At 34.0% G+C, this 25,743-nt stretch overlaps 1 protein-coding gene, 1 long non-coding RNA gene and 1 pseudogene across 9 annotated transcripts in view; 1 reads left to right on the top strand and 2 right to left on the bottom strand.

The window, feature by feature from the left end:
* Window positions 1-27: 27 nt before the first annotated feature.
* Window positions 28-20,986, bottom strand: LOC139813844 (beta-alanyl-bioamine nonribosomal peptide synthetase ebony-like). 8 transcript variants are annotated; one of them, XM_071779632.1, is made up of 13 exons: window positions 20,952-20,986; window positions 11,651-11,835; window positions 11,201-11,476; window positions 6,957-7,112; window positions 6,427-6,653; window positions 5,316-5,378; window positions 4,372-4,582; window positions 3,990-4,157; window positions 3,608-3,807; window positions 2,944-3,148; window positions 1,761-2,124; window positions 1,245-1,695; window positions 28-1,131 (listed from the first exon to the last, which is right to left on the bottom strand). In XM_071779632.1, the coding sequence occupies exons 1-13, from the start codon at window positions 20,969-20,971 to the stop codon at window positions 991-993; spliced, it is 2,667 nt and encodes an 888-aa protein (XP_071635733.1). In that variant the 5' UTR covers window positions 20,972-20,986; the 3' UTR covers window positions 28-990. The 8 variants fall into 8 exon arrangements, with proteins under 8 accessions (XP_071635733.1, XP_071635734.1, XP_071635739.1 ...); XM_071779633.1 differs by lacking the exon at window positions 20,952-20,986 and adding an exon at window positions 18,514-18,661; XM_071779638.1 differs by lacking the exon at window positions 20,952-20,986 and adding an exon at window positions 17,097-17,114.
* A 17-nt stretch (window positions 20,987-21,003) lies between these two features.
* The window catches only part of LOC139813851 (uncharacterized), a 77,695-nt gene continuing 72,955 nt past the window's right edge, over window positions 21,004-25,743 (top strand). The window contains exon 1 of the long non-coding RNA XR_011732267.1: window positions 21,004-21,571. This is a non-coding gene — a long non-coding RNA (uncharacterized lncRNA). The remainder of the gene's footprint in view (window positions 21,572-25,743) is intronic.
* LOC139813251 (putative DENN domain-containing protein 10 B) lies at window positions 22,122-25,664 on the bottom strand (annotated as a pseudogene).

Genomic DNA, 25,743 nt, shown 5'->3' on the forward strand with positions numbered 1-25,743 from the left:
TCCCGAATGACAAATTAAACATGACAGTTGAATAATTAAATCTTTTATTGCTTATATTGTTTCGCTTAAAAAATAAAAATGTTACATTTATTCATAACAATTTTGCAATGTTAATCTGTTGGAGGTGACGGGGAATTAAGGCAGCGACGCGAAAAGAGAATGCACGAACACGACAACGATATAAAGTCAGAATGAGAATGTATTTCAGATACACAAGTAATCACCGCACGTCTCTTGCCTTAGCTCACAACGTACGGTGATTACTTGTGTATCTTAAATACATTCTCATTCTGACTTTATATTGTTGTCGTGTTCGTGCATTCTCTTTTCGCGTCGCTGCCCTAATTCCCCGTCACCTCCAACATAATCAATGACCGATTTTTCATATTTGATCTTATTAACTGCCTAGGAACGATCCGACAAATTTGTACAATTAATTGTTGCACGGGATTTTTATATGCGCTTATACTATATTACGATAATTGAGATTTTTCAGTAAATAATCAAATATTTGTGTAACAATCCTTGCCGTTCAAGCGTTTGACTATGCCAATGCGGTAGATTTGAAACGCGATAGCAATTGCAAATTATTTCAACATTCGTAGCTATACATATTACAATTGTTACTCACGATTAATGTACAAATTTATTATTACATCATTTTATTTCTATCCATTAATCGTCAAAATATCATATCATGTAACATATTTATTATGCCTTATGCAAAGTAAAATGAATGACTATAATTCATCATGTTTTACATTACTCTGATTATACCTAGTAACTGCTTCTTTTATAGTACCTTTCACTTAAAATACTTTTCGCTTAATGCTCTTTACTTAGAAAATATATAATTACCATAATGAAATAATATTAACAATATGTGACTATGTAATACTTCAAAAGCCAGGCCACTGAGGCCACAAAAAATGTTTAATAAATCTGCTGTGAATATTATATAATTACACTAGATATATCTACAAAATCATTCTAATTGATCATCTTCAATGAGCAAATTGCCACTTGGCTATCAGGGAATTTGCTGAAAGGTTTATTTCCATCGAGTGTCTCGTATCTGTTCATCTGGTATACCAGCATTGTTTCATAACCGTACACGTCTATAGCAAGTTGCTGCACATAAAGTTTAAAAAATATAAATCAAGAATTTTGCAAAATCATGTGTTTGTGTGTATAATAAGTGTCTGTATTATTAGCTAATTTATTAAAAAAGGTTTATCGTTTACCTGTGTGAGTGGATTAGTGTTTGTGGCGAAAATTCCGATGTATTCTTTTCGTTTTGTAAGTTGCAAACAGTATTCTTCCATTTGTCTTATTACAAGTACATTTTCCTTGGTATTCAAATCGCTGCTCGTCCCCATCATGAAACTATGAATAATCTTGCCTTTACCCTTTGGTAATTTGTAATCTCTGATCGGTCCCTCCAGATATTCGATGAAATCAAAAACAATCATTAACTTAGATTTCAGTATCAGTTCAGGTTCATCCCAAAGATCAAAGTTGAAAGTAACTCCGATTGTTTTGCCACTTTGCGCCGATTTTATTACGAAACTGAAGTTCTTCTCTACAAGAGGAGCCCACATAGCCTCCACAAATTCCAGACAATCGGCTCTCGTTATGTCTAGCATTAAGTACTTCTCTAATTCGGGTTTTAAACAAAAGCCCTTCATGATTATTCTGCAAATTTAAATAAATGTGCATTCTTACTTTCGCACGTATATTTAATTGTGCACAACACTTACTCGATTGCGTCCTCCTTATGGCAGTCGTTTAATGATTCAAAGACGTACGATTTCTGGTCAATGGTTTCTTTCAAAGGTTCCTCGTCGGATAATATGAACTTCATCCGGTCTAATACTTCGGCTAAATTTTTCGCTGTGATAAAATCCGTGATACCGATTTGATAACCTTGATCTCTTAACTTGGTCACGGTGTAAATGGAATTCAAGGAATTTCCACCAATTTCGTAGAAATTCGCGTTTAACATTACCGGTGTGCGACTACTACGTCCGGTTATGGATGCTATGGTCGGAAAGAGGATACGGGCTTTTGCAAGATCTTGACTTGGCACTCCGCTGTAATCGCAATTCATAGCAACGTGGTCTTCTATAAAACAAAATTTTTTATTTTAGTCAGTAAAACATAGATCTTTTGAGTTAATATATGAATTAGTCTTTTTTTAATTTATTGATAATTAAAAGAAATTGGATCATAATTATTCTTATTTACATTTGGATTATTAATTTTTAAAAAAGTAAAGATTACAATTTAAAAACTGAACTTAATTTGAAATTTTCTTTATTTCTTTTTAATAAAAGAAATTTTTTTTAATTTTAGTGCAAGAGCAATTGTTGTTAAAATAATACACAGAATTTAATATAAACTCAATAAGAAATTGTCAAATTGATTATTCACTAAGAAACAGATATGAAAGAAAATGAATTCCTTTCAATCCTCATTTGGTATCATGTATAAAACCGAGTTTAAAACTATGTATGAAACTATGTATGTTAAAATTATGTATGAAACTATGTATGTTAAAACTATGTATGAAACTACGTATGTTAAAACTGAAATAAAAGGAAAGAAATACATATTCATGCATAAACCGGTTTTCTTAATTATAGATTAGTCACTCGTTTCACATAGTTTCACATAGTCTTGTAGCTTATAAATAATAGACATCGAATTTTTTATATGCAGATTGGTGGAAAAGAACAAATAAAAAATCTGATGTTTTTTTATAAACATGTCTTTTTATACGTAAACGTTTACATATAAGACAGTTACATGTAATTAAAGTATAACTAAGCAAAATAATTAATATTTCAATATCTACGTTATTTAATATTTCAAAGAGATATTTCGACGTACGTATCATTTTACTTGACAGAGCGATATAAAGTCATCATTGGTTTGACATACCGTCATTAGAGCAAGATGATTCGTATCTCCTTAGCAATTCCTGTCGATCCGTTTTCCCATTTGTTAGAAGAGGTATGTGATCAACAATAAAAATTTGTGGTAACATATATGGCGGTAATGTCTTTTGAAGAAGATTTTCGATCTCCGAACTGGATAGGGTCGTGCATTGGCACGAATGCGTAACGGTAACGAACGCTATTAATGCCTGAAAATATAAAATATACCTGTATAAATTAATTTAACGTTAGAAAATCGATTCACACATTTTTTAATTTTTTTAAATATTCGTGCCATTAGTAGTTTTAGTATAATAGTAATTTAGAGACGACGCTTTTAGTATGAACAATAAAACGTTGCCGATAAAACGTTTTTAAATTTCATGAAACTGTATAGCAGAATAGTTTGTTCGGTGGAAGCTATTAGATTTATGAAGCATCGATATTCAATTGATAAATTACTTCAATTTCTTCTTAACATGAAAATGATGAGCACAACCAAAAATATTAAAGGTTGGTTTTGTATTTAAAGCGATTAGAAAAATTCATATGTATGCTTATTTAGCTCTATAAGATATTTAGGGAAGATTTTAAAAGAATTATTTGTTGATATTGAATTTTTTTCAACATATTTACGTTTTATTTTGCACACATAATTGAATATTTACCTGTGACAATTTGCCGGGTTTGTAACAGAGAACCACAACTTTATCAATATTGGGTACCTTGGCGACCACCTTTTCGACTTCCGTGAAATCGACACGGTGACCTCTAATCTTGATCTGCGAATCCGCAGATCGTCCTTCGTAAATTACCAACTCTTTGACAATTTTAGCGTAATCACCCGTGCGGAAGATTTTTGGATATTCTGCATATATTACATTTATAAATGCGTAACAAAGTCGTAATTCTTTCCACTAAAAAAACGCGACGTTTTGCTTGCAAGAGAAATCAGGATTACGAATAGAAGAATTTGTAGGTCGCAATGAATTTTTTAAGTTCGAAACACGTAGAATTCGATCTTCTTGTTGTGCTATTTTATTTTCTCACCTGGATCAATAACATAAGAATTGTCCAAAAATTTATGTGTGTCTTGTTCACCTATATAACCCGCGGCAAGATTTCTTCCAGCCACGATCAGCTCTCCGACTTCTCCCTGGGGGATCAGTCGCAAGTCCTTGTTCACGACATAAGTTATGCAGTTGTCGATCGGCTTTCCTGCAAAGACACAGCGAGCCATGTTGATGTTGTTTAGCAATTATTTTTTATTAGTAAACAGTATAATCCACTGAAATAGACTTTTAGTTATTAGCTTAGAATTAATTAATAAATGTTGTTATATGCGTTGTTATATTGTTATATTAATTATTTAATTATTTTGTTACTTTTATAACATTATTTTATTTTTCCAACTTTATTTTATTAGTTTTACCGATTGGCACTTTCTCCATCCCTTGTAATTGTTCTCGTTTGCTTAATAGGTAATATGTAACGTCACCCATAACTTCCGTGCTACCGTAGAAATTAGCTAGTATCTTGCCCTTGTTGTCAAACGTGGTGAAAAATTGATTGGCCAATGCGACCGACAAAATTTCTCCGGAACAGATCCAGAGTTTCAAGCGATCGAGAACGTTGTCATTATCCTGTGCAAAGCAACGACAGACCGTATATCAAATCCAAGGTGTTGCAAAGCGGTGTACATTCATATCGTGTAAATCATAACCCTGTCTCAGGTGTCTCGATTTGCGATAAAAATAATATAAAAATTTTCTAATCCGCTTAGGATAATAAGCATGTTTTTTATTATCTTTTAATTAATTTACTGACACCTGTCATAAAATTAACACCTTATTGACACAGATACCTCGACAGCATGACTTTCGCTAATTAAACATTGAATCAAATGCTCGTAATTCGCGTTGGGTAATTTACAAGCGCAACTTATAGTGATTTGCGAAAAACTTTGCAATTGAGACACGCCGATCTGGAAATCACTGAATTGTGAATGCGTTGATTTATTCAATATATATTTGCATGTACGTTTTGTAATTTGCTCAAGACGAATAAAGCATGTCTAACGTTTCCAAACTAATGTTGAAATGCTAAAAGTAAGAGGCTGCTTAAGATCTTCGCGATGTTAGAGGAAAAACATCCACACGTCTTATGCTTTATCATCGATGTATAGTGAATTATTATCATCATTATGAGATATTGAAAGTTACTCATTTTAGTGGTCAGGAAAGCACGTTGTTTTTAATCTTTCGTATAATGTTGCGTAAAATCACGATTAAAATTCCCGAGAAATTTACGTAATAATAATAGGTTCGCCTATATTGCGATAAATTACGTGCATGGAATATAACTTTACATACTCACTCGCAAGTTTAGATACATGAGCAATGAACGCAACAACGATGGCACAAGGACTAAGCGTTGTATCTGAAACATAGATAATTCAGTTTCTTTGTCATAAATTAAGTTATATCACATGTACACATGATTCGTGTGATTTACACGTTACATTATACAACAGATGGCAGAAAATTTCGTGAAATTATAAATTAGCTTTATCGAAAACTTTTCGATCAGTATTTATTCAGTTCATTTTCGCGAACTGTTGTTGTAAATTTTTTTACTAATTGCATCATGTTCAAATTATAGCCACCAAATATATTTTTTATACCATATTAATTATTTAAAAGAAACAAAAATAGTAAATCTAGTTTCATAAAGATATCTGGTAACTCAACTTCTCAAAAACTATAGTTTTGTATACATTGCACAATATGCTTTCTCTAAGAAATGTAGAAATGTTTAATAATACACTAGTAAAATATATTTATAAATATACGCAGTAAAAAATGATATAAGTATAAGAAATATAATATAAATTCTACATATTCTATGCAATGTGTTGAACATAAGAAGATCAGAAAATTTTAATCATATTTATAATAAACTCATATAAGTACAATATATTAAGTAATTTTTAACATAATTCAAAATTAAATGACATAAATTGATTTAATTTTTATAAAAAATGTACTTATTAGGGGTTCAAATAAGTTAGAGTTTAACGGTTTGACAGGTTAAAGTCGGGTAAAAAGTTAATTTTTAAACTTTTAACCCAAAGATTAATGTGATAGGTTAATGAGAGTCACTTATTTATTTTGAATAACCTTAAAGAGTAGCGCGCCCAAAGTTAATTAATTAACTTTTTACTCGACTTTAACCCGACATAACCTGTCAAACCGTTAAGCTTCAACTTATTTGAATACCCCTATTGAGTTTGTTTACAATACAAGTTACATAGGTTTATTATACAATAATATTAAAACTTTTAATTATCATAATTATTTACTTAAAATAAAATCTATGATTATTTTTTACTTATAATAATCTCTTTTATAAATTATCGAAGTTTTTTTCACTCTTAAAATATCCTTGTACTGTTATAATTATGCACAATAAAATAGTGAGTTTTTACCTGATGTTTTTCTAAAAGCAGTACTAACTTTTCTGGATCTTTAGTCACGTTTTTCGGGACAATTACTAGGGTACGGCTTTGTAAAAGAGGTCCCCAAATTTCGGGAACACTATCGCAGAAAGTAAGGGAAGTTTTAAAAACACATCGTTTTTCATCATCAGCGTATGGAAGTTCTTTCCATTGCCATTGCAGACGATTCAACAGACTAGCATGCGACATAAGCACACCTTTAAGAAGATAAATGTGTATATTACAAACAATTATACTCTTCCAGATTCTTGCTCTTTTACAAACTATAAATTCACAATTTTTTCTATAATTTAAACTAGGGTTAATATTCTTTTACAGAAACACAGTTCTTATTTGCCACGTATGAACATGATATTGTAAAAATATGCTGTTACGACATTTAGTGAAACAAATAACGTCAATTTATATATAGTGAATAAAAACGAGTATGCACGCATTAAATTGTATTTTTTACGTTGTATTATATAATTAATGTCTATAATACAATGTAGTATTATTACCTTTGGAAATTCCTGTACTTCCGGAAGTATGAAGAACCATAGCGAGTTGATTCAAGCTCTCTTTAGTTTGTAATGCATCTTTTTGTTCTTGTTTAGCTTTCTCCAAAAGTTGTTCATACGTCATGACTAAAGCTCCTTCATAGATTGATAAATCCGCTAAAAGCAGAATCGTATTTTTAGTTAATTATTCATATTGAAGGAATAAATAGAAGCGGAGAAAATATCAATTATCTATTATTTTTAATTATGTCCAATCAAAATAAAGGTTTTTTTGCACATATATTTAGCTGAAAGAATAAAAAATCTCAAGGTTCTTTTGCCCATATTTATAAAACTGAAGAAATAATAAAATCTATCCGCGTTCTGCAAATTGTTTTGAAACAATCCTCCATTCGCTTGCAAAGTAATGCTGTTAATCCTTTCGGTAAAAACTAATCATCATAATACACGAAGACTGCGCGAGAAATCACATAAGTGTGGTAAAAAAGAATTATTACGTAGATATCTCACAATTATTAAATCCTTTATCTGCTTTATCACATATTGTACGCTTATTAGTGGCGAACGCGTAGGTTTTATAGCATCGTTTTGACGTCATTAAGCTAGCACAGCCATTTTAGCACAATTAAATGCGATTTATAAAAAATTAATTGCTATTTTAGATATAGTTCCGAATGATCCCTGCTCCCAATCGACCTAAAATTTTACACATAAGTTGTTTTTGATGTGAGAAATAAAGTATGCGTGGTCTCATAACTTTGGGAAGTTAAAAAAAATTTTATGACCACTTATCAACTAATAAAATTGATTCTATATGATATATACGACATATAAAAATTATAATATATATAGTATATATAATATATATAGCACGCGTAGAAAGTTGTGAACCCATGTGGCAACTCGTCTCGCGTGGAAAGTGTATTATACGTGGAAGCAGTAGGTTCTGCCCCCCTGCGGGGGGCTCCACCTCCAAAAAAACGAACCTAACCCAACTCAGTTGTTATGTGAATGGAAAAGTATATGCGTGAATACAATAGATTCACTCTTTCCTACCCAGAACAAAATTAATGAAAGATTTATTACTTTTACCAAAAAGTTTTGGTTACAATTACCGGTAAAATTGATAAATTTGCTATAATTTATCACATTTACCACCATATCTTGAAAATTATGCACAAAAAACGGTAATTACATGTAATTATCAAATTTATCACTTTTACAGTAACAAATATGTCATGTAGAATTTTAGTCGATAAGTGCTATCATAAAGAAAAAATTTTTTTTATTTCCCGAAGTTGGGACACGCAGATTTTATTCTTTACATCGAAAAAAACTTATGTCGGCTTACTTTAGGTCGATCGGTAGCAGAGGTCATTCGGAACTACACCCGCTATTTTTTTGCTAAATAATTGCCCAATTTTCGATTTTTTGCTTCAGTCGATTTGCTAAAAACAATGGCTGTGCCAGCTTAAGACTAGAGTTAGCACAGTCATTGTTTTTAGCAAATCGGCTCGAGCAAAAAAATGGGAAATAGAGCAATTAATTAGCAAAAAATTTCAATTAATTTTTATATAAGTCATTCGATTGTGCTGAAATGGCTGTACCAGCTTAATAGACGTTTGGTTTTGATTAATGGTAGTCACGTTAATTTAGTACAAAGTTGAAATATCTTTAAATAATGAGATTATGAGATTTTGTATAAAATTTTGGTACATCTTGTACAAATTAAAGTCAATATAAAATAAGTAAAATCAATCATGTGAAATTATTACATTAACACTAAATAAAGTGAAAATAATATAACTTGATTATTTTTGAATATTTCATATTTTCATTAAAAGAATAAAACTAAAAATTGTCGTATTTTCAAATCTATATATATAAAGGAAGATGTCCTGAGAGAGAGAGAGACTGACTGACTCATCAACGCCCAGCCCAAATCCCTGAACCAAATTTTTATTAAAAGTATATGAAATAGAGGTAGAATTTTCTTGGGAGTGCCACTATGTGTATAGTTTTTTGTTACCGATTTTCTGGAAACCAGTTTTTCTAATTTTTCTAATTTTTCGGGAAATAATTGACCGAATTTCAAAGAATTATAGATCAAACAGGGGTAGAATTTTCCGGGGAGTGCTATAAAGTGTATAATTTTTTGTTATCGATCTTTTTGGAAGCCGGTACCGAAATTTTTACAATTTTTCGGGAATTAATTGACCGAATCTTAAAGAATTGTATATGAAGTAGGGGTAGAATATATTTTACGGGGAGTGCCATGATGTGTACCTACAGTTTTTGTTATTAATCTTTTTGGAAACCGGTTTTTTTAATTTTTTCAATTTTTCGGGAAATAATTGATTGAATCTCAAAGAATTATACATGAAGTAGGGGTAGAATGTCTCGGGGAGTGCTATAAAGTGTACTATTTTTTGTTATTGATCCTTTTGGAAACCGGTTCCGAATGTCCGAATCTCAAAGAATTGTACATAAAGTAGGGGTTGAATTTCCCGGGGAGTGCTATAAAGTATTTTTCGTTACCGATCTTTTTAGAAATTGGTATCAGATAAATAGAGGGAGAGAGGGAGAGAGGGAGAGAGGGAGAGAGAGACTGTTTGTGTGTCTTATTACACATGTTCTCCGGGGCGAAGCCCGGGTAACCAGCTAATCCTATATATTTAAAGATATTTTAGCTTCGTATGAATTAGATTAGAGCAACATATTATCTTTTCTATATTCACATTATAAATATTATAACTTACGACAAATCACTTATTAAGGATTAACTATTATAGAATTCTAAGATCAATAATTTAGGATTAAAAATATTATTACAAATATGGAAAAATTACTTCCTCCGCCAGTGATTAAAACCAAAATATTATTTTATTTCTCGACTTACTGGCACAATGTAAAAATAATGCACTACGTTTTGGCTCGAGGTTTGAGCCCTTCTCAAGTGCGGTCTAAAATTTGCGAACAGCATTATGTAATACAATAAGTAAAATAAAAATAAAACATGTATAATAATCGTTAAATTAGCGAGCAATACCTAATCGTCAAATTGACTCGTCATGTGATACTCAAAAGACATGCCTGTGTTCACGAGAATGTTCCAACATGGTCATAAAATACAGCTGTGGACAATTATTTATATAGCAATAATATGTGGAGAGAGAATGTGAAGATCAAGCAAGACTTACGTGTCTCATATGTCAAATTTCAAAAGTTTGCATGTTAAAGGTTCTCCGTTGCGACATGTTATGTGTGTGTAAGTACCTCGAAGACTGCGTAGACAAAGAGACGGATCAAGGCGTCAGGCATCATGAAGGTTTAGAGAGGGAATAATAAACAATTAAACGGACGTAATGACACCGTCGTATACAAAGTTTAAGTTCTCTGTGTCTTTTTTTGAGATTGATGGTATTGTTATGGTTCTTTATGAAGAACATTTCAGCAATCTCCCTCATTTTCATATTGCATTCCTTATGTAGGATTTTCGGATCTGACCACTTAAAATTATGGTCATTATGTATTAGATGTTTGTTCACAACTAAGAAATTGCTGTCATGTTTTTTAATATCATTGCAATGTTCCTTGATTTTAGTTTCAAGATGTCTCTTTGTCTGTCCTATGTAAGAAGCCTCGCAATTCCCGAAATCAATCTGATACACAACATTCGTTTCTTCGTGTGTTATAAGTCTATCTAAGTTTTATGGCCATGTTGGAACATTCTCGTGAACACAGGCATGTCTTTTGAGTATCACATGACGAGTCAATTTGACGATTAGGTATTGCTCGCTAATTTAACGATTATTATACATGTTTTATTTTTATTTTATTTATTGTATTATACATAATGCTGTTCCTGAATTTTATACCGCACTTGAGAAGGGCTCAAACCTCGAGCCGAAACGTAGTGCATTCTTTTTACATTGTGCCAGTTAGTCGAGAAATAAAATAATACTTTAATATTATTAAAGTTTAATCTTTAGAAATTAACAAACATAATATTGTAAAACATTGGCACATTTCATTTAATTGATTATCTTCTAGATAAAAGCAGTAAAACTACATATAATAGATAAAACTGGAATAAGAGAAAGGTAACTAACTAAATAAGTAAATAACTAAAAATAAGATTAAAAAATTACATTAAATTAAATGTAGAAATCGAATAATGATAAATTAAATTTTTTATGATATTTATTTTGGAACACTTGTACGATGTAAAAGAGGACATTTACCTCCTTTCTCGACCACCATTATTAATGGTTGCGCTTCTTCGAGAATGTGTTTTACTCTAGACATCGGAAATTCCGCGTCCAAAGGTAGATAAGCCATTCCTGCTTTCAGTACACCAAGTAATACAGTTAGAAACCAATGCGACGGGTTCATGCAGACAGCTATTAATGACTGAGAAGTTGTTTCAGTCTTTTCGTACTTTTGTAAAGCTCGTGCCAACTGATTGGTGATGTTATCCAATTCTTTAAAAGACAGCACGTATTCCTGACCGGCGTCATCTGTATCGAGTTTCCAACAATGTTTAGATACATATTTTTTTTCCATACAATGTCCACATTATCGTAGGCATTATTTAATACAACTGGTTATTTAAATTGTCAAAAATCATATTTTAGACCACTTTCTCGATGTGACTTCTATTATATTTTATATCGAGAAGTAAAACCCCTTACCTTCGTAATATAACGCGGTTTGATTTGGATGGACTTTCGCTGCACGACTGAATAATTCATGCACTAAATCTTTTTTCTGATTTCTTCCTGTCTGCTGACCTCTTAAGATCGATGGCTGCTGCAAAGTACTCATTTTCCAATGTTCGTAGAAATTGTAACTTCTTGCTTCAAATGTTAGCAAAGATCTAAAATTTAATTTAGAATAAAAATTAATAAGCACGTATTTATTATTAAATTTATAAACACATTAATACTTTCGAAGGTGAAATCTTTCTTTTTGAAGTTGATAGTTTTATAGAGATTAATTGATTATTTTATATGAATTTTTTATATTCTGCAAAACAAAAGTTTACATTTTGTGATAAGATTTGTGATAAGAAGTGTGTAAAGAAATATTGATGCACACGGAAAAAACAGTATGGTGTTGGCACACACAAATCTGATTGTGTCAACCAGTAAATTAAATTAAATAAGTCATATCAATCATACACATAATTACCGCTCAAAAATAATTAGGATGCAGCTAGGTTGCTTACTAAATTTTTTTGGTTGTGTGCACTATATCATTTTTCCGTGCACGTTAATTTATTTTAGAGATAAATTATTTTCTTATTGAAATGCTCAATATATCAACTGTACTAAATATTTGTGTTTGAAAATAATACATAGTCAGTTGCATAAGTTACTATATATTATGTAAGACTGGTTATCATTTCTTAGGAGGTTTCTATAAAGAAAAATCTAAAAAAAGAAAGGGCATCGCGCTCTTTGGTGGACAAGTCACATAGTCGCAAAATCAATTTTCTCTCAAATAATCGTCAACATTAAGATAACCTGATGTGGCACATTCAAAAAGAGATGTTTGTCTCAATAAACGATCATAATGATCTTGAAACAACTGCTAATAATTAGTTAAAATTGATAACTCTATCTTTATTTAGTATAATTGAAAAGCTATTCTTAATTATTCCAGTAGGTAATTTAATAGTTATAATAATCTTTAGAGTAATTTTCCTTTCAATTATCGCTGTGAGATAATGGGTTACACTACCCATTTGATTTTTATATTATTGTAACGTTTCGTCAAAGTAAAGTTTATTTATTGTTTTTGGGTCAAAATATTTAAGTTATTTACCCGGAATTTTTTTGGACCAGGTTGCGTGATTAATCCAGTCCGAAGAGATATCGAATTTTGTATGTTTTAAAACGAGGGTCAAATTTGTTTATTAAATTAAAATTTGGAAAATCTACTATTAAATCCAAAGGGATCAATTTATACGGAATAAAGGTTTGAGTTTTATTATCTCGAATTTTAGTTTCTAATTTCTTTAATTTGAATAAAAATGGAAAAGGATCTTGATTTAGTTGTATAATTTGTTTAATCTGATATTTAATTTTTTTGATTTGGAATCTTTTGCCCCCTTTTCTGGGCATGAATGAGGATGAAAAAAAATCCTATTGCCACAGTCTTTGGCAGCGACAGGTAAAGGAAGGAAATTTCCTGTTGCCACACTCTTTGGCAAGGACAAGAATATCAGAAAATTACTGTTGCCACGCTCTTTGGCAGCGACAGTTAAGAGATATGAAATTAAAGGAAATTACAGTAAAATTAGTTTTGAGAATTAAAATTAAAATTACCCCTATTCAGGGAGAATACGTTTACAAGTGTTGTTTAAAATCTGGTTTATTGATATGATTTTAATTCTTATTTACAATTGTAGTTAAGATCTTGTTTTAAAGATTTGTTGAAGTTAAAGTGTATTAGTGTATATATTAGACTGTCGGTAGATTAGCTTATGAGCACAAAAAAATAACTCAACTCTTATAACTATGATTTTTTGCGCCTATTTATACCTCCCCGCGCGAGCTTCTCACCACTTCTTTGTCTTAGTGTCCTAAAGGAGGAGGAAGGTCTTATCACTAGGTGTAATTCTATGCTTTGCGTACCGCGGCCTGAGCATCGTCTCCCATCAGAAATCGGATAATTAATCAATACTGATATCTCTTTTTTAACATTTCTGGTTATTTTAAGACTGAGTTAAATTTTGTTTGCACGTAAACTTAATAAAACAGTTTGCGTTATGCGTAATCAATTATCGATCTTGTTAAAAAGTAAAAATTAATTGGATTAATTTTATATTAATTAAATAGTTAAAATTCCCACAGAAACAGTGACAATAATGGCAAGGTATTTACAGAACAAGCGTTATTAACGTATTTATGATAAGAAAGATAGTTTGTTTGTTTTTCTGAATTATATTGTAGCATTAAAGTGTCGGCAATCTTGTCGCCGTCGCTATCGCTATCGCTATCACCTATTATGCAAGGGGCTTAAGATATGAGATGTTTGTTTTTTTTTTACACGTGGAAATGCGTTACGATAGTGTTGTCGGCGGAAGGAAAAAAGGAGTCATCGGAATTCCGTCTCGCCTTGACTCGATAAAAAAAAAAGAAATTTACATATAGAGGAAGGTTGTTCATACATACGTTAAAATGCGTACAATATTCGCACGTTGCACTTATAATATATTCAATGCTATCAATAAAACGCGAACATTATTAGAAACGAAAGAAATAAGTAGCGAGTCGTTTAATCATAATATGCCGATGCATTATTTAAATATTTTGTTCGCGCGCGGATGTTGATTTTCACGCCGAACGGAGTGCCGGAATCGCTCAGAGAAAGCGAGAGGGATAACAGGCGGGAGCAAGAAATTGCGGAGCGCAGCAATAGATGGAAAGCGAAGAACACGAGGATGTTTGTGGATAACAGACAAAAGCGAACACTCGAAGGGTAATAAAGACGATCACAAAGTTCCGTTTAAATTGTCTTTGCCAAATTCACCGTGGTACCGTTTATTTTACCGAACTCGTTACACAGTTGACTGATAGGACTTGCGCGAGAAGAACGGATCGCCAGTGTCCATTTGGCCGAGTCCTGCACAGGCCAACGATTCGCCGATGGTTGACAGTCAACGCGTGTATGTGATCTGTTGCATTCACAATCTGATTTGCGTTCTTAAGTCCGGCTCGATTTTTGTCAATTGTAACGAGTATAATTTCTCGAGTTCGCTCGCACGTATTCGCTCAGGCACAGAGTATTCTGGTTGTTTGCTCCGAAATTCCACTCAGGGAAGGCGCGGCGCGATGCCCTGATTGGCTGCCCTGGTAACGATCTCCGATAGAAAACGATTAAAACGGCTATAGGTATCTGTATTTTTAATTGTATCTTATCGGTTCTAACGTTCCATATTTAGAAGACAGATAAAACATTAATCGAATCGAATCGGTTTCTATCGTTTTAGATCCGAATAAGGAAATAACTATACAAATTGTATAGTTATGAATCTTCCTGTAGCACTTCATGTTTCGAAAAAATTAATTTTAACCATGATATTTTATAGTTCTCGAAGAGTTCTACAGTTCCTGATAGGTTTTAGCAATAGTTTCGGTCATTAACCCTTACTTGTCACACTGGGGTGCAAATCAACCCCACAACCATTCCCTTAATTTTAAGTATCTAAACCTACGGGGAGCGGGTCTATAGCGACATCTGTCAATAGTTCGAGCATGCCATTATCCCCTCAAGCCAATAGCATTACGCCGGGACCGTTAGTCTATTTTAATTTTTGGTTATAAAAAATTTGGCGAGTTAAAATATTGAATAGCTTATTTGTTATAACAATTTTTGTCGCTGGGGTAGATTCCATCCCAGTGTGGCAAGTACGTGATTCTACAGAAGTGTGGCAAGTAAAAGTTAAGTATTTTTAAACAAATTTTTAATCTGACCGCGAGCACCTCAAGTTTCAAAAAAATTGATTTTTACCATGAAATTCTATAGTTCTCGAAGAGTTCTGCAGTTCCTGATAGGTGTCAGCGACAGTTCCGGCCTTTAATTATTTTTAAATAAATTTTTAATTCGACCGCTAGCACCTCATCTACGAGAAATACGAATATACAAAATAATTTTTTTGAAACATGAAGTGCTACGGAAAGTTAGCACTTCATATTTTCAAAATTCATTTTTTTTAACTAAATCAACGGAACTATTTCTAAAACCTAGATCAGGAACTGTAGAACTATATTGCGGGTGCAAATGGAACTGTTGATAAAACGTCCGATTTTTGAAAGTGAGGTGCCAACTTCACAGAAACGCTAGTTGCCCCGTTCCCGGCGTTCTTGAAAACGATAAAAACCGATTGAAAGAAATGAATCGGTATGAATCTGATTCCTTAATTCACGGATTCATAACGATTGAAATGGATTGACTAAAACCGATTCAAACGATTTATTAACCATATTAAAAACGATAGAAACTAATGTACGTTGATAAGACATTTACGATAGGATCCCAAGGAATTTTGTAACGTGAGTTTCTGATGGAATATCGTAAATAAATGATTCACTAACTATATTAAAAATGATAGAAACTGATGTGCAGCTCTGATAAGACATTTATAATAGGATCTCAAGTATTTTGTAACGTAAATTTCTGATAGAGTATCGTAAATAAACAATTTACTAACCATATTAAAAAATGATAAGAAATTTTTTATCGTTTTCTATCGTTGGCGGTTATCAGGGTGACGTTTTCGCGACCGCACGTGTCACGCTTCGCGAACGTGTCGAGCTGAAGAGAATTACGCGGCTAGCACGACAATATACAGACAAGAGACGAAAATGCTCGACGAAAATAAATATTAATTTAAGTCAAAACTGTTACAAATTAGTTACTCCTTAACATATTTTAAAACGAGATTTTAAAATTAATAATCTAATTTTAGTCATGACGACTAAATTACTAAATGACTATATTTATTAGGGATACCAATAGGGATAACTTATTGTTATCCCTATTGGTATCCCTGTGAGCACCCTAATGATAATAATTGCTAACATTGAGTAATTTTTGGTGATTTTGGTAAACTGAAAATAATTTTCTTAATTTCTGTTATAATTTTTCGATTTAAATTAATTTTTTAAATTTAATTTGATGAATATTATAATATCTCCAAGCGCATTTCTTAATATTTTGTATAGTAATGGATTAAATCGATTATATAATGATCAGAATCGATTATAACGTAAGTGCTACAATTCGTGGCAATGTCGAAATTTGTTAACGCGAGCGCTAATTATTCAAGCGCGTTTTCTCGCTCTAATAACTTCAAGATTCAAATAATAGTATTTGCGTAAACATCTACAAAAATCTGGAAAAAAATTATATAGCTTAAATTTTTAATCGTTTAAATTTTTATTAAAAATAAAAAATTTGATTAAAATAAGATTATTTAACAATAAAGAATTGTTCATGCTCGATCAAAGCGAAAGCTATATAATAATACACGGAAAAAACGGTATGGTTGGCTCACACATAAATCTGATTGTGCCACCCAAATTTAGTATTATAAAAGTATAGAATAACTAATTATCTGTTTGTTGCAACCACAGAGCAATTGTTGAGTGACTATATTGCAGCAGTGACGATATCTGGTTGCTCCAACCAAACTATTTCTTGATACTTCAACTACAAATATTTTAATGGCAACTAGCACCATTTGGTTGGCTTAAATAACATGTTGTGATGTAGTCTAAAAATAAATCGCTATCACACTTTGGTTATTATATAAATACGAACATACTATCTAAATCTGAAACAGTGGAAAGTCACTGGAGTGGCATACTTTAGACTGATATCCGTAAATAGTCGGTATCCGTAAACATTGACGCATTAGTCAGTCTAAAGTATGTCCACTCCAGTGACTGATGCGTCAGTGACTATTTACTGATATCAGTTTAAAGTATGCCACTCCAATGACTTTCCACACTGAGAAAATAAACATTTAGATGCAAAAAAATATTTATTTAAATTGTGGCCAAGAGCTTATTTACTTAATATAATACACGTATTTATTTCAAATTAAATATTTTTATTTAAATTAAATAAAAATATTAATTTTAAATAAATATGTGTATTATATTAAGTAAATAAGCTCTTGGCCACAATCTAAATAAATAATTTTTTTGATCTAAATATTTTTTTCTCAGTGCATTAAATTTATCGCTAATCCATAATAATGAAATTAACCGTGTTGAGATTCTGTCAAAATTCAATGATGTTATTCACCATAGTCGCTGCTACAAAGCACCCAGAGTCCTTGAGTCCAAAAAATCAAGGAAGAGCTAATGTTCAATAGTTACATATCTTTGATCAAACTTAGTGGCAACTAAATAAAAGTGAAATAAGGTAAATAAGGCCCGGAGTGTAATAAGGCCCAACTTGTCAAATTCATATTTAGAATGGTGCAAACGCATTTAAATTTTATACACACGTAGAGAATAAACATAAGTTTGCCGCGTTAGCTAATGCGCCTCTTGCGCCTTATCGCCAATGGCGCCGCGATTGTCACGCGAGATAGCGACAACTGCTGCGTTTTACAAAAACGCTTGTGAAGTTTATGTATATTTTTTGCCAATTGTTGTCGATTTAAATATATTATTTTTGGTTAAACATTATTGGCGGAACAAACATTTATTTTTGGTTTTACAAAAACTCCCGATAAAGATTCGTAAGTTTTATTATATTTTTTATTTGTTTTAATTTATCTATAGTACTTGCCATTAATGTTCGTTTTTTAAAGTTTTCTAAATGTAATTTGTTACGTTATTTTGTAAATTCCTTTATGTATGTTTTTTTATTTAGACTAAAATAAAGTTTAATACCTACAAGGCTTTTTTATTATAATTTATTAATCAACTAAAATAATTTATTTTTAAATAAGGTAGGTCTTATTTGCCTCTAATATCTTATAATAACATTGAGATTCTATTAATCTTGCGCGAGAATAGCTAACGAAACTTACATAAGAGGTGAAAAACGGCGGCGACCGTGGCAATAAACTTGTATTCTTTCGTAGTAGTCTAAGGTAGAGTGTCAATGGCGCGATTTTTGACGGTCAAGCCGCGTTATTGCAGCCGCGCGGCACTAATGGCGAGACAGAGCAGTCGCGCATACTGTTATCAAAAGCGCGATCAAAGTCACGTGACTTCACAGAGCAAAATAATCATTCTACAGCCAAGGAAAGCACTTACTTATTTTATTTTATTTCTTTTCAGTAAGTTTTCTTATAACAAAGAAAATATTTTTTTACTATAATAGTTTTTAAATATCTTGACACAAGTCTTTGAAAAGCCAGAATCTTGTTTTGAGTAAATGTAATAGTTACAACGACTTTATGATAGATTTGCGGATACACCTTATCAAATACTTGATCCGCAAATTTACCATAAAGTCATTATAAGCATTACATTTACTCAAAATAATATTCTTGACTTGTGTCAAAATATTTAAAAACTATTACTAAAAAAATATTCTTGGTTAAAAGAAAACTTATTTAAAAGAAGTAAAATAAAATAAGTAATGTGCTTTTCTTGGTTGTAGAATGATTATTTTTCCGTGTGCAGTCTTCTATAAAACATGGAGGAAAAACTTCATGCTATTAAAGAAGAAGAAGAGGAAGAAATTATTATTATTTTGTGAAAGCTACAGGAGTGCTCCAAATGATTTGCTTATTGCAAGAGAGACAGAAGGATTTCAAAAAATTTTATAATTTTTATCTTGTGGGTTATATAAACCATTTATAGTTGTTCACCAATTCAGCATAAAATCATTTATGTTGTGGAACGTTAATTTAATTAAAAAGTAGAACTTGCCAAAATATTAGCGACTAAACTGCTCCAAATACAAATGGCTACGTTTGCACCCTGAATTTAGGCCTATATCTCAAATTCGACCTAAATTATTTAGGCCGCCTGCTGTAAACACTTGATAGGCGACCGGATCTGGTTTCAGGTCAGGCCGCGTATTTTAGTGACCCGACCTGAAATAGGCCGTTATCATTTGCGATGTAAACGCGCAATCACGCGCGATGCGTCCTAAAAGCTTTATTTGCTTGTTCGGATTCTCTGCAATTCAGGGCGATCCCAAATACGATCCCGTCAATTTTTAGGTCTTTTTTCGGTGTAAACGAATGATGACTAGACCTACTTCGGGTCACAATATAGGTCATGCCGCGATCAGAGGTCGCTGGGTGTAAACGTAGCCATAGACAAAGAGGATTGTTTCTTACACAAGAACACATTTATTCGCACGAATATAGAAAACGGGCTAAATAAGAACCAGGCGCGGTAAATAATGCGCAAAAGTTTTATTTTTATTTCTATTTTACATATCTTTTAACTTTGACTGCGCGCCGACTAAATTTGTCAGACTTGAAACACATTTATTGTTTATAACTATCGAATGGTAGAAAGCTCCTTCAGAATATCATAATAGACTTCGTCAATACAATGTCATTGTTAGAGTTAATTCCGTTGGATTGCTCTTTGATATCCATCATTTCAGAGATTAGTTTTTTTTTTATAATCATGATCTAAAGTACACGTATTCTCCCAGTCAAATGATTAATTGTATTGTATAATATGTTTAGACTTTCAAACCACTGAATTGATTATTTAATATTTTTTATATATTCCCGGGAAAAAAATCTTTTATTTATTCATATTAGTTTATATTAGTTTAGATTAGTAGATACATGATTATATATGATCATATAAAAAATGGAAAATATAATCTTAAACAATATTATATGGCCATATATGAGAGTATATAATTAAGAAGTTGAACGAACTTACCTTAAGTGAAGTTCGACTGTAATTATGCTGTCTCGTCCGGATGGATATATATGTGTATAGGTTAATATAAATTGTGAACTGTCTAATATTTTACAAAAAATTTAAATAATATTTTTGTATAGTAAGATTATTTATACAAATGTATTAAGACATGTTCTTGGTGTATAAAGTAAAAGACAAATATTTATTTTGAATCAGAATTAATAAGCATAATTTATATGATTATATATTTTTTTCATATTTTAATATATAAATTAACCCTCTGAAGTATATCAACATGCATTATTTATAAATCGTTCTTAATATAGTAAAATATGCCGCCGTTATAAGCATATAAATATTACATAGAAGAGTTAAGCATATAAAATAAAAATAAACGCTTGGTCGCCACGCGCGTTAGAAGTGAAACTTCTGAAGGTAAGGCTTTGCTATAACTTTTTCGAAATTAATACAAATACAATACAACGGAATTAATCACTCCAAAAGCCGCCCGCAACTCGAAAATGTAGTGTTACACGCAGTTCTCACTATATCCGTCTCGCCAGTGCCGTACGCCTGATCGAATTTTCGTGACGCGATTTCGAGTCGCAAAATCGAACTTACTTACTGATTTAAAAGAAGTTTCATTTCGTACGCCTATTGGTCGAAATTTCGTTACACTTTTTGTGTCGCAAAATTCCGTTTGTCGCTAAATTCTCGTTCCACCTCGAGACGCACTGGCGCGGTCCGACGGAACATGCGCGCGATGTTCACGGACCGACGCTTGACACGCGCAGTAACCGAACGACCTCTCGTGCCTCGCGCCAGCCGACAGTCGGCGGCTGATTGGCCGCGCGTCGCCGCTTCGAGACTTCGATAGTCGATAGATTTCACGCTTCCGTTCCGTCGATAGATTTCGAATCGGCGGAGTCGCGTCGCGTCGCGCGTCGGATCGTACGAGAGTGCAAGTATATTACAGTATTTTTCGCGAGTGTGATTTCGCGAGTGAGCGGTAATCGCTCGAGTGTCGCGCGGACCGCGAACGTTCGTCGTAAAGTTGCGTACGATCGTCATCGGGACATTCAGGACTCGAGACGCCGCGCTGGTGAAGATCCGAGGATCTCGATCGAGAGACGACCGTCCCCCCTCCTTTTCGCTGGTCGGCAGGAATCCAAAGATATGCGACTGGATTTTGTGGAAATCACCCTCGATGAGGAGCAACGGATTCGAGATCGTCGCGTAATGGTGGTAAGTACGATTTGTGCATTGCGATTAATTTTTGCCACGTCGGTCGTCTTACAAAACGTCGCTTCGGAATATCTCGATTCGGTCGCAGAACGTGTAATGGCGGATCGCCGCGATCGCGTTTGAATTGCTTCGCGTCTCTCGCGATTGCTTCCGTCGAAATTTCATCGACGAGGTGAGACGAATGCGAAATATATATATCGCACCTTATCTTTTCTCTTTAACTTTCTCTCCAGCGGGAAAGGAAAAGAGGAAAGATGAACCGTGCAAGAAGTTCAGCTAAAAAAACAGGCCTCTAATATTCTTCTAGGAGTGCGATGTATATTTTAGCTTGTTTGCGAAGTTGAATTTGACATTATAAACGCGTTTGTTTCGTTTGATTTTTTATCTTTTCATAAATGTTTAAGACGTTAAGTGAGACGTTAATTATAAATAATAAGTGGCGCATCTGAGAAGTGGATATTGATATATTTTCAAGTATATCTTGGTTCTTTATTTTATAATTTTTATATAATAGTGGTTATAAATAAGAAATAAGCGCTTTATGCAAAAAGAAATGTCGTAGATTTTTTTTTATTGTCTGTATAAATATTTCTTAAAAACATAATTAACAATATCAATGTAACATCAAAGGTTTAGACCGAGTAAGAATAAAATAAGTAATTTGTTGGTAGAATATAACGATGAATGCTTATATCTTAATATATAAGATAAAAAGATAAGAAATAGATGCCATTTTATTCCTTATTCCTTATTTTTCACCGCGTTTAATACGTTTAAAGATTTTAGTTTATAATATCATAGTACAAAAAGGTTTTCGGCAATGGCTAAATTAATGAGGAAACTTTCCACAGCCGGCGCCAAGTTTTTCTCCTTAAATATCACGACGGAGATCATTCTTTTGCCATCTGGTGTTTGCACTGTCGCTAACGAAGTTAATTGGTTCAAAAGATCTTGCGTCTTATCGCTTATCTTCGATATAACCTGTGCTTCCGTGTAGTTTTGATTTTCGCACAGTTGAACCATGAACAAGGCTATCTCCTTGTGAGTTTTTGTCATTGTGAGACTTTCTGAAACGGAATGAATATAGATTATTAGAAAACACAATTTAGTTATAAGATTGCAATGGAGATGCCTCGTGGATATATGAAAACGGACAAAGTAAACTATTTTCTTCTTCTTATTACCTTTGGCATGCGGTGCTACAGTAATTTCTTTAGCAGGAATGTCTACAAGTAGGTCGTATAGATCTATTCTTGACGATATCGAGCTATTACTGCAGCCTGCCACATAGTGCGAATATTTCTATAACAATGATAATGAATATAGCAATAAAATTAAGAACAACGTAACAGTAATAATAATAATAATCGTAATAATAATGCATTCTTTCTACAGTTCATTTTGAATAAAGAAATTACATCTTATTTGGCACTTCTTACTATCAAAGATATATTTTTTCATAAAATACGTGCCTTCAATTCGATTAACTCATCGCTGACCAAGTCAATCCAGGGAAAGAGGTTGTCAATGACTTTCCTGTGCTTTATCAATGCAGGAAACGTTCTTATGCACTTAAGAAGCTGCTCCAAGCTGTGATGATATACAATAATCTTCTTTTTCAATAAGAGGGCGGTATATATCAATATTGTTTCTAATTCGAATGTTTTAATCAGTTCTTTGACATTGGTACTAGCTGCGAAACGATTGAGTATTGAAATCATCCGAGACAAACGTTCCATTCTCCTGCGTTGAACACGATCCCTTTGTAAATAGAGATAGGTATGACTGCAAGATCTCCGTAGGTTTCCCAGTTGTGCAATACATCTTGCTGAGAACTCGTGAAAGCACTTCATACTTTTGTGGATTAAAATCCTTTGCAAAGAGAATCAGGGCGAACTGTTTTACCTGAGATAATTATGAAAAGTAAGATATAGTGTTTTACGTACTATGACGACGACGAATCCCCTCGGTCTCGCCGGCCGAGAAGGAGCGCGCCGTCAATTCTCACTAAATAAATCGGTTAAAATAATAATTACTGGTATTAGATGTTAATATAAGAATCACGGTAGCTCGACCAGGTACTTCCGCCAAAGCTCGAAATGGGCGCCAGGTGCGAATATGCGCACCACGTTACTCTAATTCCCGACACCAAATTTCTCAGGCGTGAGTTCTAAAGATTTTTTAAAGAAGATTTTTAAATAAGTTTTAAAGAAGATTGCTGTTAGATCTCGGATAGAAAGAGGAGAGGGAGCGCAGCGCAGTTAACACTCACGAAATGTAACAAGGATAACAAGTAGCATATATTTCGTATTAAGACATTTTTGAAAGGGATCGCTATTACAAATCGTCTCCCACACTCTCGGAAGATACAACAGCGATTGTTAAGGAGCGTTGTAACCGGGCCGCGAGGCTGACTGCGACGCGTCTGCTGTCAGTCTCGTGGCACGGATTCGACCCGCACGATTACAGATTACGCGGACTCCGCAACACGACATCATCACATGTACGCAATGTCTACAACTTATACGAACACCGCACCACGACGCGATCACACGGACGCAACGAATAAGACACGGCTACGCGAACGCAACACACGACGCACAATACACGATTACCCGAACGCTCTGCAGACACGAAGACGCGAACATAACGCACGACGCACAAAACGCGATTACACTAACGCCAGTGGCAAGACGCGGTCATACGGACGCCTGTTACTCGCATTCCCGGTCCATTAACTCCCCAGCTACGCGCGACGTCTCACACACAACCTCGTGTGGACCACACACGACGTCTCGCGAGTGCTTCCGCAAAACCGTGTTTCGCACCCGAGGGCCTGATTACGCCAACCCACCCTCGGCTCCGCGACAATACTGCCCCGTTGGCGCGAAGGACACCACCAAAGGACGCAACACACAATTACACGAGTTTTCGGGCTCCGCACCCCAAGACCTGATTACGCGAATTTCCTTCCTCGGTTCCGCGACAATTCTGTCCGATGGGCACGAAGGCCCCGCACTACCGGACGATTACACAACGCACGCGAACATTCGAACACAACCCTCCACGAAACGAGCACACGAAGCGTAACACTTACTGTACAACACGGATCTCCATGACGCTGACTCTATCAGTCTTGATTACGCGCTCCCGCCTCGCGGGACAAAATTTACCGCGCGGCTCTAATGACGCGGTGACTGCCGGTCGCGTACGATTCTCCGGGAAGGGCAGCCGCGTGTACCTCTCTCGGCCGGACCCTCGCAATATTCATGTGTTCGCGATCTTACGCGACTCTCGGACGAGTCTCGGCCTCGAAAAAATTACTTGATGTATGCGAGGTTCGAGTGGTGGCCTTACAATTCCTTCGCGGGACGGCAGCCGGGGTTCCTCGGGATGTCACCTCTTGCGACGACGGCGACGACACGACAGTGCCGCTCTCGTGGCTTGGCGGGACCACGCGTGGCCCGCCCGCCGGCCACTCCATCGCAGCGCTCTCGAACATTTCCTCGTTGCGGCTCAGGCCGTTACAATACGCCCGGGCCATCCACTCGACATCTGAAAGACTCGCAGCAAGGAATAAGCTCTAACCGATTATGACGCGGCCACCTCGCCCCTCGGGCAGAGGCGACATCACGGACGTTCCCCTCGGCCGAGCTATCGTCTGAGCAAGGGATGTGACTTGTCACGTCACAATACATGTAAAAAAAATATTTCTTTAATAAGAAAAGCAAGATTTTATAAAGATATCTGCCTCTTTGATAGCTTGTCAGAGTCAAAGACTTCGCTGCATTGTATGTAGAACCAGTCGTGGTCATGTCTCGCACATACAAATACGTGAGGGGACGTATGCTCCAATTTCAAATTGCATTTTCTCGTGACTACGGTCTTCTGAGATTCCGTAACTGCCGGATACGACCATGTCTACAAGACATCTCCATTACATCAGTCTTTCTCTGCAATTTTTATTCTTAATTACAAGGCGAACATATGCAATACATATTTATCACATTTTAACTTTTTATCAGAAAAATGCTATACCTATTACACTGCAGGAAAGTGAATCCGTTAATGGTGTCATTTGGAGCCTTCCAAAGTAAGCAATTTAACATGGTTGAGTAACTAACAACAATATAACACCTGTCAAAAATAATGTATTAAAGTAGTCGCTATTT

Source organism: Temnothorax longispinosus, chromosome 5 (genome assembly GCF_030848805.1).
Source record: "Temnothorax longispinosus isolate EJ_2023e chromosome 5, Tlon_JGU_v1, whole genome shotgun sequence".
NCBI lineage: Eukaryota > Metazoa > Arthropoda > Insecta > Hymenoptera > Formicidae > Temnothorax > Temnothorax longispinosus.